Source organism: Typopeltis vanoorti, chromosome 4, assembly GCF_054136105.1.
Source record: "Typopeltis vanoorti isolate ZY-2024b chromosome 4, IOZ_Tvanoo_1.0, whole genome shotgun sequence".
NCBI lineage: Eukaryota > Metazoa > Arthropoda > Arachnida > Uropygi > Thelyphonidae > Typopeltis > Typopeltis vanoorti.
The window spans coordinates 90,825,827-90,847,317 of NC_143552.1; the positions used below are offsets into that span (position 1 = coordinate 90,825,827).

The 21,491-nt window shown below is 36.9% G+C and overlaps 1 protein-coding gene across 8 annotated transcripts in view; it reads left to right on the forward strand.

Moving 5' to 3' along the window:
* Positions 1–21,491, forward strand: part of LOC150107493 (jouberin-like) — a 422,644-nt gene that overhangs the window by 383,043 nt on the left and 18,110 nt on the right. For 7 of the 8 annotated variants that reach the window (XM_090391911.1, XM_090391912.1, XM_090391908.1 and 4 more), the window contains one exon: positions 12,492–12,538. The exons of the other annotated variant lie outside the window; for it this stretch is intronic. In XM_090391911.1, coding sequence (XP_090248037.1) covers positions 12,492–12,538 — 47 coding nt within the window. The remainder of the gene's footprint in view (positions 1–12,491; positions 12,539–21,491) is intronic. 8 annotated transcript variants of the gene reach the window in all.

The window sequence follows — 21,491 nt, forward strand, 5'->3', positions numbered from 1 at the left end:
TCTTGAATCTGATGCCAGGGTAGAAATGAAAGGTTATGCAGTCCATTTCACATCTTCTAATGTATCAACTGTTTTGCCTGTATTAATTGACTCATATAAACACCAAAGTTTTAGTGTAATATATGATGATACATCTGGTTTGTCTAAAGTCCCAAGTTTATTTGATCATCAAGACTTCACAGTTAGGTGCCATCAGTCTCATAGGAAACATTCCTTTTTTATACAGCTATATCCCAATGTAACTGATAGAAGCATGTGGAGTAAACTGTGTTAGGCAAGTTCTCCTGAGAACAAAGGAACTAACATTTTTAAATGACTGTAATAAATTTTATAATTTTGATCTGACCAAATTGTATAGTCTATCTTTCAGCATTCCAATATGTTCTGATGTTTTTTATGGAATAGAAAGTATGGGGGGATTAAGAATGACAAGGAATGAGAATGACAGATTATTTAGTAATGGATTAAGTGAGTGTGTGCATGGAATAAATAGTGCAGAAATACATACACAGAAATTGCTGAGCAATATATACAAAAGAATGTGGGAGAAGATCAGGGACAAAAACAAGCATCAGTGGGGGTAAAGGATGTCAAGTTAAAAAGGAGCAGAAAAGATATTGTGCTGTATGGGGATTCTATAATTAAGGGTTTGAAGGATGGTAGAGTAATCAAAGCATATTATCCAGGGTCAAAGATTAAGGATATAACTGAGGCTGTGAAATTGCAGAAAGATAGAGAGAATGAGATTATTGCAGTTATAGGGATGAATGATCTAGGTAGTGAAAGATTTTCTGTGAGACAGAATTTGAAGGATGTAATGATAACAATGAATGCAAAGAGCGAGAGTGGGAAGATCATGAGTGTGCTAAAAGATTTGATAGTGATGAATTAAACAGAAGAGCAATTATAGTAAATGGAATAATGTCAAGATTGTGTAAAAGCTTTTGCAAAGAAATGAAACTGAATATTCATTTTATGAATGTCTGGGATGAGTTTGATAAAAGGAAGGAGTATTTTAGGAGAGATGGTTTGTACTTAAATGGATTGGGTGCTTGACATTTAGAACATTTATTGATGAAGGATAGAGTAAATGGTCAAAAACAGGGAAATGGGATTTGCTAGGGAGGCAGGTGATAGAGTCAGCTGTAAATATTATACTAAGGTCATTAATCGCTGTGAATTTGGGATTAATTGTTTGCAGAAAATTAACAGTATACAGAGTGGGCTAATTCACACACACAGGGAGATTATGGGAGGAAGGGAGTCTTGCAGTTTATGTATACTAATGCTCGAAGTATTCGGAATAAGTGCGAAGAATTTTTGTTATTACTTAGTACAACTTGGCCAAAAATTATAGGGATTGAATGTAAAGGGTACAGTATTTTCAGGTAGGACAGAGATGACAGAATGGGGGGAGGGGTTTTACTAATGAAAAATGAAGCGTTAATGCCAAAAAAGGTAGAAGTGCCTCAAGGTGACAGGTATGTAGAGGGCAGTTCATTCGAGGCTGTTTAGTGTAAGATATAGATCAACAGGTGAAATATGTAATCAGTTGTTGCTCTGATCCAAGGGGTATAAGGAAGAATGTAGATAGTATGTGTTGGCAAATTAGCACGATGAGTGAAGGTCGAGTAATTATTATGGGGGATTTTAACTTTGGAGACATAGATTGGGAGAAGGAATGGTCACACAAAGAACAAAGGAAATGGAGTTTATACAGTTGTTAAGAGATAACCACCTGAGACAACATGTAACGGAAGGGACAAGAGATTCTAGTGTTAGATCATAACATTGGAGAACATATCAATAAGTAATTTAGTTACACTGTCTCCACTTGGGGAAAGCGATCATGTGGTCTTGACCTGGGAGATTGCAAGATGTGCTGAATATTCTGCTAAGAAGGGGTATATTGGAATTACAAGGATGGTGATTATAACAAGCTGAGAAGTCAGCTTTCAGCAGTGCTATGGCATGAGAATTTGAAGGGGAGAGATGTTGATGGTGCGTGGGAGTATTTAAAGAAATCTGTACAGATTGTATTCTCAGAGTCAGAAGGAGAAATCAAGTAGGAGTAAGATGGATGAATAATATTATTAAGCAGGAGTTGCAGGTAAAGAAAAGGTTATGGAGGAAGTATAAAGAAAAAGGTGATGAGCGTTCCCATGAGCAGTACAAGGTACAGGCAAAGAGAGTAACCTGTATGGTAAGAAAAGCCAAAGCTAATTATGAGAAGAAGCTAGCTGATGAATCCAAAAGAAACCCTAAGGAGTTCTTTCACTATGTGGCAGGTAAAAGGAAGAATAACCATAGAAAGATTACAAAAGTGTTGATGGTAGGGAAATTACAGAAGCAAATCAAATAGTTGAGTTGCTTAGTGATCATTTTGCAAAAGTGTACCATCTTGGTTGTGATAGTGCAGTGTCAAATGTGTCATTGACTGATGAGAGTTTAGAGATAGACGAAATAGAGGTGCTTAATATATTACAGAACCTTAATGCTAACATTGCCATTGGGTTAGATGGCATATCGGTCCCATGTGTTACGAGAATGTGTAAGAGAATTAGCACCTCCTCTAACCAGGCTGTTTAATTTAAGCCTCAGTTCTGGTAAAGTACCAATAGAGTGGAAAGAGGGGAAAACAATTCCACTGCACAACGGAGGCTCCAAGACTGAGGTTGCAAATTATAGACCAATCAATATATCTGGAGTGGTGGTTAAGGTTTTGGAGAAATTGGTAAAAATTAGAATTCAGGACTGGGTGGACAGTAATATGATACTTTATAAGGGGCAACATGGTTTTATGAAAGGTAGGTCTTGCCTCAGTAACTTGCTTACTTTCTATAATAAAGTAACAGTAGAGCTGGATAAAGGAAATCCTTACTCAGTGATAATGCTGGACTTTGCAAAGGCATTTGACAAGATTCCACATGGAACTCTGTTGCATAAATTAGAGCAAATGGGTATGGATCTGAAGCTGGTGATTTGGATTAGAGGATGGCTGGTGGATTGATATCAAAGAGTGGTTTACGGAGGAGCTGAGTCCAGGAGAAGGCAAGTGCTAGTGGTGTACCTCAAGTCTCAGTGCTTGGTCCTCTAATGTTTAATTTGTACATCAATGATTTTGGGAATACTTTGAAAGAAAATATCCACTTGTTTGCTGATGATGCAAAATTAGGAAGAGTGATAGTCAATTCAGATGATGTAGATATATTGCAGGATGACTTAAATAGGCTGATGGTATGGACACTTCAGGAGGATGAGATCACATGCTGTTTACTATATTAACGGAACTGAACTGCAAGAAGTTGATGAGGCAAGGGACTTGGGAGTTATTGTGGACAGAGAACTTAAGTTTAAAGGGCATATTGCAAAGATTGCCAAAACATCACATCAAATTATGGTTGTTGAAGAATACACTAACAAGCAGGGATAAGGAAGTTATTGTTCCACTTTATAAGGCATTAATAAGACTGCATTTGGACTATTGTGCACAGATCTGGTCACCTGGTTTTCTTGGTGATGAAGAAATGGTTGAGAGGATTTAGAGGCAAGTTACAAAGATTGTTGCAGGTCTGTGGGATGTTCCCTATGAGGATAGATTGAAGATCTGTGGGCTCCAAAAACTAGCTGATAGACATAAGAGAGGAGATATGATTAGAAGCATATAAATTATTAAACAGATTTTACATGATTGATACTGATGACATTTTTAAGACCAGTGCAGGAAGGGAGAGAATGAGGGGCCATCCCTGGAGATTATGTAAGAGTGTGGTTAACAAGGGTGTTAGGACTAGATTTTTTACTTGGAGGGTTGTGAAGGGGTGGAATGCGTTGCCAGAGGAGGTTGTGAATGTTTCATCTGTGAATGAATTTAAGGAGAAGTATGATAGGTATTGTGTAAATAATGGTTAGTGTGTCAATGTGGAGTCTCCTGCGATGAGTCTTTTGGCTCTATGGAGACACCGTTATAATAATAATAATACCAAACAAACTTCTCATTGTCTTCTTTCATTTTCCATCTTCTTTAGAACAGTTTCTCCATACTGTTTTTCCCAATGAATACAGTCTCTAATTTTTTGAGGAATATATTAATAGAGTACTTCCTAACCATTTTCCCTAAGTATTATGACCTAAGTTCTGGACAAAATTTAGAATCTCAGATTAAAAGATAGTGAGATAGAATATATATATATAGAATGTAATAGATAGAAAGTGTCATCTAAGACCTCAATGTATTACTGCCATGAATGAGGACTGCCAAGCAGATAAAGGAAATTGTTTTACTGTTTTAAGGCTTTGATCATATCATACCTGGTCTATTATGCACATATTTGGTTACCTAATTTATACAGCAGTAAAGAAACTCTAAAGATGGGTTCTAGAAAAGTAAAACTGTCCTGGGCATTATATAACTGATTGTTATAAATGGTCAACTTTAATGTAAGAATGTTAGTTATAAGAAGAGGTTATAGTACTTGGTGATAGGCAGAGGTGAGTTGATATAATTGAAATGTTTAAGTTCAAAGAGATCAATATGGAAATGATTATTTATAAAGTGGCAGAATCAGAAGATATTCCTGGATGCTATAGAGTGCATTGAGCAAGAGAATATGAATTAGATTATGATTACTATCATCATTATACAGGTATCTCCATGAAGTCAGAAGACTCATCATGGAAGATCCATTTATTTACACAATAAATATCATATTTCTTAAACTCATTCACTGATGAAGAACCCACAACTACCTCTGGCAACCCATCCCACCCATTCACCACACTCCAAGTAAAAAACCTAGTTCTAATACCTGGTTGGTCTAATGGATAGCATATTCGCTCTCCAGCCAAAAGGCTGCAGGTTCGAATCCCACTGTGGGCATGGATGTTTGTGATTGTCTGTGGACATATCAGTGGTGGTTGGCAGTAGATAGCATTGGTGTAGTTGCAGTCAGTTTGTGATTGAATGGTGGAGACGGAGCTGTAGAGCTGGTGCCTTCCCCTCGACGAGTCCTTGGACTCCCTGGAGGTGTCAAATAATTATAATAATACCTTTACTAACCACACTCTTATACAACTTTCAGTGGTGACTCCTTGTTCTCTCCCTCCTTGTCATGTACTGAAAAAAGTTTTTAGTGTCAATCCTATAAAATCCCTTTAATAACTTAAATGCTTCTATCATGTCTCCTCTTTTTTGTCTATGAGCTAATTTTTGAAGCCTACAGACCATCAATCTATTCTCACAGAAAGATTCCACAGACTTGCCACAATCCTTTGTCACTTACCTCTGGATACTGTTCACAACTTCTTCATCCCCACAGAATTCAGGAGTTCAGATCTGAGCCCAGATGTGGCCTTATTAAAGCCTTATATAGGGGGAACAATAACCTCTCTATCCTTCATTGTTAGTATGTTCTTCAACAATCACATAATCTGATGTGCTGTTTTGGTGACCTTTGCAATATGTCCTTTAAACTTCAACCCTTGTCCACAATCACATCCAAGTCACTGGTCTCATCAGTTTCCTGCAGTTCAGTTCAGTATAGTATATAGCTTCTGATCTTTTTCCAAAGTGCATTACTTACACTTGGCCATATTAAACTGGCAGCCATTTATCTTTGCCCATACTGCTAGTCTGTTTAAGTCTTCTTGCAGGATCTCTGCATCACCTTCATTTACCATTGCTCTTCCCAGTTTAGAGTCGCCAGCAAACAACTGAATATTTCCTGTCTAATAATTTCCTTTATCATTGATATACAAATTAAACAACAGAGGACCAAGTACTGACTCCCGTGGTACACCACTGGTCACTTGCCTTCTCTTGGACTCAACTCCATAAACCCCTCTTTGATATCTGTCTATCAGTCACCCTCTAATCCAAACCCATTTGCTTCAATTTATGCAATAGAGTTCTATGTGGAATCTTGTCAAATGCTTTTGTGAAGTCTAGCAATATCATTGAGTAGCCATTTCCCTTATCCAACTCCATTGTCACTTGATTATAAAAACTAAGCATATTACTAAGGCAAGACTTGTCCTTCACAAAATCATGTTGTCTCTTATAGTGTATCATATTCCTCTCCAACAAGTCCTGAATTCTGTCTTTCACCAATTTTTCCAATCTTCTGGTTCCCATCTGCCATACTCCCGCGGGAGGGTAGCTATATGCTACCATTCTAGGGAGAGATGATTATGAGCCAGGTGGTTTCCCGTTGCCTTCCTTGCCGTAAGTATTTATGACTGTACTTTAACCATTTCTGAGGTGCTGATTAGACTATAATTTTCTACTTCTGTCTTGGAACCTCCTTTATGCAGTGAGGCTATTTTTTTCCTCTTTCCACTCCAATGGCACCTTTCCACTACTGAGGCTTATATTAAACATCTTGGTCAGAGAAGCTGATAATTCCTTTGCACATTTTCATAATAAATGGACTGATATGCCATCTAAGCCCATGATTGTGTTCATATTGAGGTTCTGCAGTATTTTAGGCACCTCCATATCTTCAAATTCTATTCTCCTATTAATCTTACATCTGGCATTGCAACGTCACCACCTAGATGGTATATCCCTGCAAAATGTTCACTCAGTAATTCAACTAGTTGGTTTAGTTCTGTTACCTCCCTACCATCAACACTATTTAAAGTAATTCTTCCATAGTCATTCCTCCTTTTACTTGCCACATAGCAAAGAACTCTTTAGGGTTTCTTTTGACCTTGTCAGCGAGCTTTCTCTCATTTCTTTTGACCTTGTCGGCTAGCTTTCTCTCATAATTAGCTTTGGCCTTTCTTGCCATACCAGTCACCCTTCTTGCCTGTACCTTATATTGCTAATCGGGTATGATGATCACTTTTTTCTTTATAATTCTCCATAATCTTTTCTGTGTGTGCAATTCCTGCTTAATGAAACTATTCATCCATCTAACTCCTACCTGATTTATCCTTCCAACTGTAGGTATACATTCCACTACTGCTTTTTTCAAACCTCCCATGCACCAACAACATCTCTCTCTCTCTGCTCCAAATTCTTATGCCATTACTCTGCTGAGAGATGTCTCCTGAGCTTGCCATAATCACCTGCTTTGTAATTCCGCATATATTCCTTCTTCATAGAAAGTTCTGCATGTCTGGAAATCTCCCAGTTCAAGACTAAATGATCACTTTCTCTAAGCCAAGGCAGCAAAGCTGGATTGGTTAGTGTTAAATTCTCTAATGCAGTGATTATATCCAGTGCTCTTAAACCTTGTGTCCCCTCCATTACATGTTGCCTCAGGTAAATCTCTCAGCAGCTGTATAAATTCCATTTCCTTCCCTGCCTGTGATCATTCTTCCTCCCAATCTATGACCCCCATAGTTGAAATCCCCCATAATAATTACTTGGCCTGTACTCGTCATGCTAATTTGCAAGTGCATGTTATCTACATTCTCCCATATACCCCCTATAACAGCAACAAATTACTTTTTTTTTATGTTTTGCCCATAGACAAGAGGTTGGTTGATCAACCTATAGTACATTAGTACTGTGTATGAGTAGTGGGTTGGGAAAGGAGGAACTTGTTTACATTTGATTTAAATGACTAAATTATATTCCTTGTGAAACACAGCAGGTGGAAGACTGTTCCACAGTGCAGCAGTTGCAGGGACAAAGGAAGAGGAAAAAAACTTGTTCTGTTTGTTTCTAGGTATACTGTGAAGGGATATTGAGCAGCAGCTGCATGTGTTCCAATGAGCTTAGTGAAGGAATTATTGATGTTAATTTAGATGAGCATTTCCCATGGAAATATTTGTAGAATATACATACTGCAGAAACCAAACATCTGTGCGAAAGTGGGGGGGGAAGTTGGTAAGAGATGGGTCATTAATAAGTCTAATTGCTCTCCTCTGAATCGAGTCAAGCATTTTGAGAGAGCTTTTAGGGGCCCCACCCCATATGTGGGAGCAGTATTCAATAGCTGGGTGGATATGTGATTTGTATAATGTTAACAGCTCTTCAGGGGTGAAGTAACGTCTTGAGCGAAAGAGAAATCCTAGTTTTTTTGAAGCCGAGGATGCAATGGTTGCGATATGTTTATGCCAGGAGAGGTTTGATGTGAGAGTAATTCCAAGAAGAGAGAGAGAGAGAGAGATCCCAAACTGTCTGGAAATTTGGGTATTGTCAAAAAGGATACTAAGAAAAAGTGATTCTTTTTTATGGGAAATGGAACTGGGTTTCATTAGCATTGAAATTGATGAGGTTATCCAAACCCCATTGTAGTATGACTTGGAGATTGGAATTGAGGGCGGTGGTGGTGGTTGATTCACCTCTGTACGTTGAGGTGAGTTGTGTAGGGCAAGGTTTATCAAATGAAAGCGAGGAGTGTAATGTGCTGTCATCTGCAAAACTGTGTATTGGGTTGGAGGTCAATGAAGTAGGTCATTGATATATAGCAGGAAGAGGGTTGGTGAGAGGACAGAACCTTGTGGAACTCCAGCATTAATTGAACGGTGAGAGGATAGGGAGCCATTGATCATCACACACCGTGTGCATCCAGACAGAAAGCTGGCAATCCAACTACAGAAGTCCTGAGTCAGACCAAATGATGGTAGTTTGTTTAGTAAGCCTTTGTGCCAGACCTGGTCAAAGGCTTTGGAGATATCAAGTGCAACCACTTGAGGTTTGCCAAACCTCAAGTGGTTGGACTTGGGATTGGTTGCACAACCCATGGGATTTGTCCAGAGATGGGTGACACATGTGAGCAGATCTCTTATTGATTGGCAGTGACGGAATCCATACTGGCAGTCGTTTATTAGGTGAGTGTCTTCAAGGTGGTGGTGTAGGAGTTGGGAATTGATGATTTTTTCCATTACTTTTGACAGGACTGAGGTAAGTGAGATAGGTTGTTAGTTGAACGGCAGTGACTTGTCACCCTTCTTGGGAATGGACTGAGTATAAGCCAATTTCCACTTTGTGGGTTAGATTCCAGTGGAGTAAGAGAGTATGTATAGGTGACATAGAATAGGAGTCAGTTCTGGTGCACAAACTTTCACGACAATTGGGGGAATGCCATCAGGGCCAGGAGATTTTTTGTGTCTAATTTTGACAGTATCTTTCTGATCTCATCCTGGCAAAAGGATATAGGAGACATTGTATGTTGGGTGTCTCTAATGATTGAGGACATTTACCATTGTCAGTTATGCATGCATTGGAAGCAAAGTGTGAAGCCAGAAGATTGACTTTTTCTGTGGGTGATGATGATACAATATTTAGTCCTGTTGACCTCTATTTCACACCAGATAGTCCCAAATGAACTGCCCTCTGAATTCCTGTCCTCCTAATGTTCTTCTACTCTCTTTGGCTTTAATTCCTCTGCTATCATTAGTAAAACCCCTCCCCCATCCTTCTGTCTGTCCTCTCTGAAGACATATCCCTTGCATTCTATTCCCATGATTTTATCATCCTTGGTCAACCCAGTGTCACTAATGCATATAACTTTTGGCAAAGATGTGCTAATCAATTCCAAGAACTCTTCGATCTCATTTGGAATACTTCTAGCATTAGCATACATAAACCGCAATATCCTTTCATTCCACAATCTCCCTTACACCTTGTGTTATTTAGCCAGCTAAAGTTAACCTGGGATGCTACATTTTGCATCACGTGATCACTCTCACACTTACTAACCTCTAATTTGCCTGGACCAACACTCACCTGCATCCTCCCCCTAAACATTTTAGTTTCCCTGATTTTTACTTCTGAAGAACAACACTTTCTCAAGACTCCTGACAGCAACTCCATTTAGATGCAAGCCATCCTCCACCTTATATAACTCCTTCTTTCCATTAAACTCGCCCCACAAATCTACAAACTCAACATCATTCCTCCTGCACAATCTGCACATTGACTCATTTATGGTCATAGCTTCCCATCTCAGTTCACCTCTATCATACTGTTGCCACAGTATGATAGAGGCAAGCTGAGTTGCACTAGCAACTTATTCATGCACTAGCAATTCTGTCATGTCCTCTCACATACCACACTTGTCACCTGCTAAATCATTTGTACCTGCCAAAATTAACATCTCTTTCACCATAACTTTCTCTCTATCCTTACAGCATCATTGACATCCTTTATCCTAATTCCAGGAAAACAAAACTTTGTCACACTCTCCTCAAGGATTCCCCATATGAATGAATCACTATACAAAATCCAATCCTTATTTTCATGCTTTTGCTCTCTCATGCTCTGCTTTCTCTCCCTTTCTTTTGTTCCTGTGTCATGCCATCTGCCATATTTTTCTCCAACCACTCAATCTCACATTTTGTTCTGTGAAGAACTCCATATAAGTGCACTATTTTTTCCATTACTGTCTGGTCGTTCTCTTCATTTTCAACCAAGTCATTCATACATTTGCATTATCACATATTTTGTCCTTCAACTCACTACTATCACTCTTCTCACCATCTTCACACTTATGATATTCGCTCACAAAATATTTTTGACAAACAAGTTCCTCAGTTACATTCTCTCTCTCTCCAAAATTTTTTTTTATCTCCGAAGGCCATACATTTTGCACATGCTGCAATTCTGATCACACACGGTAAAATTGTCAACCATTGTTTTGTACATCAGCACCATGACACACAATAAAATAAATATTAAATCTTTAAAAATAAAAAAATTAAGTACACTACCCTTACAGTTAATCACACAAATGCTTATAAATATAATGATGCAAAAAGAGTGACTTAATTGCCACCAAAAACTTCCACGTTTTCACCTGGATGTTGATGGATAAGTGGAGGATGTAAATATGGAGTTGAATGAATTGGACATTCCTTCCCTATGACGAGTATGCTGACTTACCAAGAGCTTTCTTAGCATTATTATTCCACTGCTGCCAATGTAAAATTTGTACTTGGCCAAGTGGGTAGCAAACCTGCTTTTCAACCAACAGGCTGTTGATTCAGATCCCACTGTTGGCATGAATATTTGTGAATGTTTTTATGTAGCAGAAAAATTTCATTGTGAAGTATAATGTACTGCTTACTTAAGACCTAAGCAGCTTGAAAAGTTTCACGTTTGGTCTCTGTAGTAGAGTTTCACGATTATCTGACTCTTAACCCACCTATGGTACTAAATGTACAATAAGTTTGCAACCTTCTGTAGAATTTGTATTTAAAAAAAAAATGTTCTCTGGAGGTGGGGAATGAGTCAGGTTCACAGGAAGCATGGTGATGCTGATTGAAAAAAAGACCCAAAAAAGTCGAGTTATTTATCCTACTGAAAATGTCTTATCTTCTAATTATATTTTCCCATAGAACTGGGATGAGGATTTACTTTTTAATTCTAATTAAAAACTTGCTCTGCAACAAAAAAGTTCCTTTGATCACTGAGGTTTGCTATAAACACAAACGACACTGGTCAGTTTTAAGCTGATGTCATCAATATCCATGAGAAGAATGTCAATAACTCTAAAGATCTGTAAACCACTCTAATTCTGCTTCTCATGCAAAGCAAATATGCTATTTGGTGCACCGAAACATGCCTAATTTTTTTTTTATTTTAGTATGGATATATGCAGTGGTGAGCTATAAGGGGCTCACATGAGCCCTTTATTAAATTTTTCTCAAATTTGCGAGCCTCTTGTTCTTCTTGTTTAATGATCTTGTAGAACTAGAAAATACCACTGCAGAATTTATACATGCTACTATAATTGCTTTAAATTCATATGGATTTTCTGATAACTATATAAAAAATCATTTCATTGCATTTTGTTCTGATGGAACTAGTGTAATGTTAGGAAACAAATCAGGTGTTGCAATCAAACTTCTACAATAATTTCCCAACGTTGTGATTTGGCATTGCGTTCGTTGTTTACACTTAGCATTAGACGATTCGATAATAAACATTAAGGAAATAAATTATTTTGAAATATTTGTGGATAAATTATATGCTTTTTATCATCAATCACCAAAAAATCAACAAGAATTAAATACAATTGCAAAAGACCTTGGTATTGAAATTTAAAAGATCGGCCGTGTGTTTGGACCATGATGGGCAGCTTGTAGTTTACGAATGACTCTTGCTTTTGTGGAGAAATTACCCAGCTTTATGCAAGCATTTTGCATCGAACAATAAATATGAGGGCTTTTTAAACTGACTTCTCAATTGGAATTTTTAAAAGATCTAGCATTAATGATTGATATCCTACAGTAATTATCATATCTGTCAGAAGCTCTACAAAGTCGCAATATAAGTATTATAAGGGCTAAGTTAGGCTTTTTTTTTTTTTGCTCAACGATGCGAGCCCTTTGTTAAAATTTCCATAGCTCACCACTGGATATATGTATTTATATTTTTATACTTTATACAGGGATAATATTAATCAGATAATACAGCCATAAATCATTCACTTATTTCTAGAAAAATGTGCAATAAATGAATTTAGTCAGTTTTTAGCTCATAAGTTATTATATGTGTATATTTTTAATTGAAATTTTTTATGTTTTTATATCAGAAATGACAAGTGCTGCAGAAGAGAAATTAAAAGAAACTTCAAGAATGGTAATTAGTTTATATCCATGGTCTTGAACTCTTAGTACATTAGTAATACTGATAATACAATAGCTACTCTATGACAAATTAATGAAAAGAAACTAACTGAAGTTTCATCCTGTTCTCAACAAATCTGCGCTGAAGAATTCCTGCTCTGAATTTAATTAATTGTGAGCAGGAATACAATTTGTGTGTTGATATAGTACTACTGTGAGTAATTTTATAATGTTTTGTTGACTGTTAATGTGAATATCTGCATTTCCTTGGACTATGAGGCATAGGACCACATTTTCCTGATGGATATCACAAGGATCTTGACTAAGAAGATGTTTGTGCGTATATCTTAAACATAAGTTGTATTAATTCAATTCATTAGTAATACTTGTTTACATGTGACCTAAGAGTTAGTATATTATAGTTATTATATAAATATTATTATATACTAACTATAATTTTTATGGTATATCAGACTCTGCTGGCCACATATCAGTAAAGACCCAAAAGACCCAAAAAAAGGTAACACAGTTATTGTTAACACAGTGGACTCACACTTATGGAACCAATTAGTAGAGAAGATTATTGAAAAGTTAGTTCATTTGGAAAATATATTCTTTACTTGGAGAAACAATAAAGTAAGACTCTAGAATGTAAATTCTAGAATCCTTAAATTTTTCAAAGAATTTAAGGACTTTTCTATTCAAGTAAAATTAATCTGTTTCTTTTTGAATTTTCTTCCAGATGTTTCTGGAAGACTGTTCTCTCCAGCACATATTAACATTTGATTATTGTCGATGGTCTTTCTCTAACTTGATTTATTATGCATAGGTAATACAACTAATTTTCTTTTTCTCACTCATTTTTAGAAAACAAGATTATAGAAATGTAAACAACAACTGCCACAAATCCAAAAATATGGTGGCTGTTAGGAAAAAAAAATTCATTGTCAGATATATAGAAAAGAAAACTACTACTCTCATTTATGGGACTTCAACATACATTTTAAAAGATAAGATTTAAAGTTGCAGAACATCCTTCCCAGCCCCAACTCTGGTATTTTCTAAATTGAAGACATCTTAGGAGTTCATTTTGAAATGATGAATATATCAAAGCATAAGTGAGAAAGTAGTTCCAAAAACCTGAAGAGTTTTTTGCGAGCTTTTAAAAAACTTGTTTGTGCAATGGAGAAAATGTATTGAAAGGGAGGAAGATTTTTGACAAATAATATATGAAAATAAAACAGCTAAACTATCTGTTTTTGTTTCATGCAACATCCCTCATAGTTTTGGGAACAAAAGATATACAATTTATATAGAAATTCCAGAATAAGGGTAAGAGATTTTGGCATAATTAGTTAAACTTGGAGAAAAGTTAAGACTCATTTGTTAAGATTCAGTTGATGGTATAATAATTGTCATTCATCATCATACGTATCAAGGATTTAGGACTAGTATGGCCTGTTCCGGCCTTAGAAGTCATCATTGAATCGTTTAAGAGGACGTCCTGGTTTTCTTTTTCCTAATGGCTTGTACTTTAAGGCTTGTTTTGGTAATCTTTCTGTTTTCATTCTTTGAACGTGTTCCATCCATCTATGTTTATATTTTTTAATTTTTTCAATTGCTGGTTCTTGGTTTAATTCTTTCATAATATCTTCGTTTCTTTTGTGATCAAATAGGGTATACTTTGCAGTTTTTCTCATAAACTTCATTTCTGCTGTTGTTAATCTTTGTTTGTCTTTTTGTTTTATTGTCCAGATTTCGCTTCCATACATTAAGATTGGTAGGGCTAATGTATTGTATACTTTTAGCCTGGTTTGTTTTTGAACTCAGTTTGGTTGAACTTGGTAAATTACTCTGGATTTAGAGAAAGATGTTGAAAGTTTATTTTTCACTTGGTTAGAGTATAATAAAAAAAAAAGAGTATAATAAACCTCAATAAAGGTCAAAACTAGCCTGGTTTGTGGCCCTTCCCTTAATGCATAACATCAGACATATCTGCAAGGAAATGTGTTTTGTATTATGGGAGATACCGAGATAGGAGTGTTGGTATCTTGCTCCACCTTTGCAAGGAGTGCCCTGGTGTTGTACCACCTTACCCCAGTCCTGAAGATACTTTCAGGTGCAAACTTTGTTTGCTCGCACTTGGATAAAGGATTAAACTAAATTTATTATACTCTAACCAAGTGAAAAATAAACTTTCAACGAGAACTAGATGAGTGGGTTATGGCTGATAGCAGAATTGAATCCAACAAGAGTAGGACTCCAACAAAGGTAGAGATGTAGGAGGAGGTGCATTTGAGTGAGTGAACATGGCAAAATATATAGTCAGGTGCTGCTATAGACTAGTGGGTGCAAAGGAAGACGAGTGGACTCCATACATTAGCAAATTTGCATAGTGAATGCAAAGCAAGTAATTATGAGACTTCAACTATAGAAACATATATTGGAAGGAGAAATGCATTAGCAAATTAGCATAGTAAATGCAAAGCAAGTCATTATGAGACTTCAACTATAGAGACATATATTGGAAGGAGAAATGGTCATTGTGTGGAGGAAAGGAAATGGAATGTGCCAAATTATTAAAAGATAATTACTTGACGTAGCATTTGAGATGGAGGAGATTCTGGATTTGAGAGTGCTCCAGTAAGGTTTAAAAGGAACAGAAAGAAGGCAAAATAGTTAGATTACTTGAATGAGGCTTCAAGGTAGCAAATTATAGACCAGTCAGTATCTGAAAAGTGTTGATTGGTTTATGAAGGGTAGGCCTTGTCTTATTTCTTCACTTTCTATAATAAAGCAAGAGTTGAGTTTGATAATGGAAATGGCTACATAATGATATGCTGGACTTGGCAAGGGAATATGACAGCAGGCCACATTGAACTACTTTTTTTTTTCAATTTGTTTGTAGATTATAAAAAACTGGGTAGGGCAACAATTAAAGATGCATACATCATGCAAGATTAGTTATATAGATTGACAATGTGGGCAAAGAATAATGTTTGTGAGTTGAATTGGCAAAGTGCAAAGTTATGCACTCTGGCATGAAAATATTACAAACAGTATAGTGAGTATTTGCATACTGAGACATTGGATTCTGAGTATGTGCAGGTGTGTGTTTTGGAATTTTGGAACATTTTAACATCATTTTTTTATTATTATTAAAAACAAAAATTAGTGATTTGCTATCATTTTATGTATTATTTACCTAGTTATGATGTTTCCACAAAACTTTAAAAGTGATGTGAGTGAATCAGTTTCAAATGAAATCAATGTATGTAAAAAGTTTGATTTCATATCGTTAAATAAGCTGAAAGAATGAATTAGTAGTTGTTTTTTTTTCATTTAATTTTTAAAAAATTTTTAATAATTTCATTTTATCGAGCTGGTATCCAAAAATTTCATATTAATTTTTGTTTAATTTACACTTTTTATTATTAAAATTTTATTTCATTTTTTATTATTAATGTATAATTTATTATTATTATTATTATCCAAGACCTCATGGAGTCAAAGACTCATCTGGGAGGGCCTTTTATCACACAAAATCTCATCATACCATGCAGACACCACAATCTCAGGCAAGGCATTCCAATCATTCACAACTCTGCATGAAAAAAACCTGCCTCTCACTCCCCTACTCACACCCTCCTTATACAGTTTCTAGGGATGACCTCTGGTTCTCCCCTGATTTCCCACTATTCTCTGTAGAACTTCTCCACCATTGATCTTATAACAACCCCTTACCAACTTGTAGGTCTCTATCATATCTCCCCTCTAACTTCTCTCCACCAGACTCTGCAAATTACATCTTCTCAATCTTTCTTCATACTCAACATTCCAGAGGTCAGAAACTACCTTACTCAGTCGCCTTTGGACCCTTTCCAAAATTTCTTCATCCTTCTGAAAACCCGGTGACCAAATCAGGGCACCTAATCAAAGCCTTATACAATGGAACAAGAATCTCCCTACTTCTACACGTCAGTTTCCTCCTCCGCATCATTCCCAGAAGTTTTTGTGTTGTCTTCACAATTTTGGCGATGTGTCCCCTAAATTTTAGATCCTTATCCACTATCACCCCCAGATCTCTTATTTCCTCTACCTCCAACAATATATTCTCACCAAGCATAAATTCTGCATCCCATCTTTGTTTTCCAAATTTTAAAACCTTACATTTTGCAACATTGAACTCACATCCCCATTTGCTTGCCCAATCACTCAATTTATTCAAGCAAGGCCACAACATCTTCACTACTCTTTATGGTTCGTCCCAACTTTGCATCATCTGCAAACAACTGAATATCTCCATCCAAATCTTCGCCAATATCATTAATATACAAGTTAAATAGTAATAGCTCTAAATTCAAAGATTATACCATTGTTGTCAACCCAACTCTGGATCCTAGTTCTCACAAGCTTCTCCAACAACTTAACCACAACACCTGACTCTGAGATAGGCTTATAGTTTGATGCTTGAGTTCAATCACCTCCTTTATGAAGTGGCACAATCTTGCCCTCCTTCCACTCTTTAGGAACTTGATCCCCTGAGGCACTCCTTTCCTTTTCCTGGATATCGCACCCCCATACACAACTTGTTGATACCTATCAGATAACCAGTCTCCAATCCAATGCACTAATCTAATATCCAACCCCATCTGCTCTAGTTTGACTGTCAACTTATCATGAGGTACTCTATCAAAAGCTTTTGCAAAATCCAAGTATATTACTTCCTTCTCCTCTGTCCAAGGAAGCAGTCACTTTATTGTAATAAGTAAGTAGATTACTAAAACATGACCTCCCTCTAGCAAATCCATGCTGTCCATCAAAGATTATACCATTGTTGTCAACCGAACTCTATATCCTAGTTCTCACAAGCTTCTCCAACAACTTAATCACAACACCTGACTCTGAGATAGGCCTATAGTTTGATGCTTGAGTTCGATCACCTCCTTTATGAAGTGGCACAATCTTGCCCTCCTTCCACTCTTTAGGAACTTGACCAAGTGCAAGACTCGTATTAAAAAAATATGTCAAGGCAGGTGTCAACTCTCTGGCACATTCCTTCAGAATACGCGGTGATATATTATCAAGTCCCACAGCCTAATTTACATCTAGTTTACTCAACTCCCCAAACACCTCTTGCTCACTTACAGTCAGTCTCTCCTCCCCATCATCAACTGCTCTCAATCTCTCCATGAAGTCACATTCACAAGATTGAGAGATCTTTATGAACTGCTCATTAAGTATTTCCACCACACATTCTGCAACAGCTGTCTTTATACCATTTCCTCCAATCAATGTCATCCTTCCATAATCTTTTTTTTTTTCTGGCTACATATCGAAAGAACTCCCTAGGATTCTTTTTGGCTTCATTAGCTAACTGCTGTTCATACCTCTCTTTAGCTACTCTCACCAACCAAGTCACCCTCCTTGCCTGGTCTTTGTAGACCTCATGAAATTGGTTACTTCTGCTTCTCTTATGCTGCCTCCACAATGCCCTTTTTCTCTGTATCGCATGCTTAATCTCTTTATTCATCCATCTCACACCTACCTTTTAACCTTCTCACCCTTGGAATACATTTAGACATTGCATCTACTAGATAGTTTTTGAAAATCCTGCAAGCTGCATTGATTTCTTTTCCAGCTAACTCCTCATTCCATACTACACCCCCGCAAGCTGTCTCCTGAGCTCTTCATAATCACCCCCCCCCTTGTAATTCCACATATACCCTTTTCTCACAGAGGTCCTTGCACTGCTGGCAACCACCCAGGTAATCACCTCATGGTCACTTTCACCAATTGGTAGATGATTTGACACCTCATTTATAATTACATCCTCCGATGAGATGACCAAATCCAAGACCCTTAATCCTCGTGTGCCCTCTGTTACATACTGTCTGCGGTAGTTATCCCTCAAAAACTCAAGAAACTCATTTTCTTTTCTTCCAGTTGCTATCTCTTCATTCCAGTCTATATTGCCATAATTAAAATCACCCATAATGATCACCCTTTTCTTATTTGCTTGGCTAATTTGACTATACATTTCACTATCACCACCATCCACATTACCAGGTCTATAACAACATCCCACCAAGTATTTGATTCTATTCACCTCTATTTACAGTTGTATTTTTTAACATTCTTGAAAAAAGAGACCATGAACACATTTAAGTAGTCTTTTTAACCACCACCTTTAATCAATAGCAAATCTCATTTAAATATCAAAAATTTCAGTAACTTTTGAGGGGGGGGGGGATCTGTTCTCCATTACTTGCTAATAATAAAATTCTCTTATTAAGATGTTTTCTTTTGGTTCACTGCTTATTGCAAAGACAGGTCTTTGTAATAAGTTCTTCCTTCATACTCAACATTCTAGAGACCAGAAACCACCTTGATTAATCATCTTTAGACCCTTTCCAATATCTCTTCATCCAGAGGGTTACAAGTGGACTCCCACAGGGCTCAGTACTGGGACCTGTATTGTTTAACCTTTATATCAATGACATTGTCAGTGGATTGCAGGGGGATCTTCAGTTGTTTACGGATGGTGTGAAGCTGGGAAGGGTTATTAGTAATAGCGCAGATGTGGTAGTCCTGCAAGAGGATTTGAATAAGTTAGACAGATGGGCAAATGAATGGTTTGGTCAGTTTAATGCAGCAAAATGTAAGATCTTGAGGTTTGGGACACATCGATGGGACTCTGCATACTCTATTGGAGGAGCTATACTGGAAGAAGTATGGGAGATGAGATCTGGGGTTGATAATTGATAGAAACTAGAAATTCAGGCGACATATTGCAAAGGTGGTGAAGGTAACACAGAGGATTGCTGCAATAATGAGAAGGACGCTGACCTGCAGAGGTAAAACAGTTATCATTCCATTGTATAAGACCCTGATCAGACCACACTTGGACTATTGTTCTCAGATTTGGTCCCCAGGATTTGAAGGGGATAAATTAACTGTGGAAAGAGTACAAAGGCAGATAACAAAAATGTTTCAGGACTGCACAATGTTAGTTATGAGGATAGGCTGAGGGAATGTGGACTGCAGAGTTTGGTAGATAGAAGTAAGAGCGGTGATATGATTGAGACTTTTAAACTGTTGAATGGTGGTTACAGGGTTGACACTGGGGAGTTCTTTCGCTTGATTGAACAGCGGGAAGGCATGATGACAAGAGGCCATCCCTGGAAGTTACGAAAGGAAACCGTGAGCAAGAGGGTGAGGAGTGGTTTCTTTGCATGGAGGGTGGTTGAACTGTGGAATGCATTGCCTGATAGAGTGGTGAGAACGGTCAATGAGTTTAAGGAGTCGTATGATAGACTTTGTGTTTCCTAGGAGGAACCTCCCACGATGAGTCTTGATAGGCTTGTGTTTCCTAGGAAAGACCTCCTGCGATGAGTCGTTTGACTCCTTGGAGGCCTAAATAATAATAATAATAGTTGACCAATATTCCCTCTAATTTTTGCCAGCCCATATGACATGAAAATATTTTATGTGCAAGTTCTGGTCTCAGATTCAATATGTGCACTTTTGAGTAATATGTAATTGAGCCATATTGAATAATGATGTAATATTGCTCATAATAATGTTGTCCTTTTTTTTTTCATCTAGCTATAACCCTTAAAATTGCAAGCACTAAATTCATTTGGTTAAATTCATGTAGATACAAAAATCTCTCAGTATTTGCATGTATTCGAATGTCTGTACTGTCTAGAGAGTAGCCACTGTGAACAAATATGTCTCTGAAAACTTGCTGATGGCATCATCATTTCGCTAACATGCTGCAGGCTAAAAGCAACTAATTAGAGTATATTAAGTTGGAATGGGTTCTAGTAATATTGGAGTCGAAACATCGGAGAAATTACTAAATAAAATAAGTGACAAGTATGATTTATCATATAATTCATTGTTATAGTACTGTACCTTCAAAAATTATTGACTGTGAATTAGAAATTCTGAAAACATAAATTTTGAGTACATAGTAACTAGGTGTGTGCGCTCCATTTTTGACCGGAGTGTGTGTGTGTGTACATGCGCACATGTACAGACACACCTCTACATGTCAGTATCCTTTGCATCATTACCATAATCCATTGTATTGCTTTGAGATGTACTTTAACAAAGAGGATAAAATTGTTCAGCTTCATAAATTTTAGCAATGTGTCCCTGAAATTTTAGGTCCTCTTCCCCCCCCCCCCCAAAAAAAAATAATAACTCTTATCTTCTTCTTCACCTCACCTAAGATCATCAAATTCCTGATATGTACACTTAGGGGGATGTACAGAATATTTACAATACTTCTACATGAAAAAAAGTTACATTATTACTAACTTCTTATTCATAATTTTTCTCCAAATCAATCTGTTATCTGTCAAGACTCCAGATTGTACCAGGTCTTTTATTTCAGTCATCTGAGGCATGTTCTACTGTATGTCACCTAGATGTTGATCTTTCTGTAGGTCTTTTTCTTTCTGTTCTGCCAAAAAAAAAAAAAAAAAAAACTGTTTTGCTAACCTTTCCTTACTCATTCTGTTCAAGTGACCATACCACCTGAGATTAGTTCTGCTAACACATTCCTGGATGCCAACAATGCAATGTCAGGTTCTTTCTTAATATCAGACTGCAATTGATGCCATCTGTTTACACATCTATTTTCTAATCCTCCTTGGAACTCTCATATCTGTGGTCTCCAGTCTTTGATTATGTTTTATTCCTAACTCAGGTCTTAGATCCATAAGTTTTAACTGGTTTGAACACTGTCTGAATATAGCTAGTTTAGTGTTTTGACTAATTTTTTTCTTATTCCATATAAATTTATTCACTTGACTCCCTATCATACCACTTTTGCTAATTCTGTTGTCTATTTCCATGTTTAATTTGCAATCTTCACTTAAAACTGTGCCTTAAGAGTTGAAATGTTTTACTTGTTCTATAGGTTTTCCATTCAGGATGCATTTGAAGTTTTCATT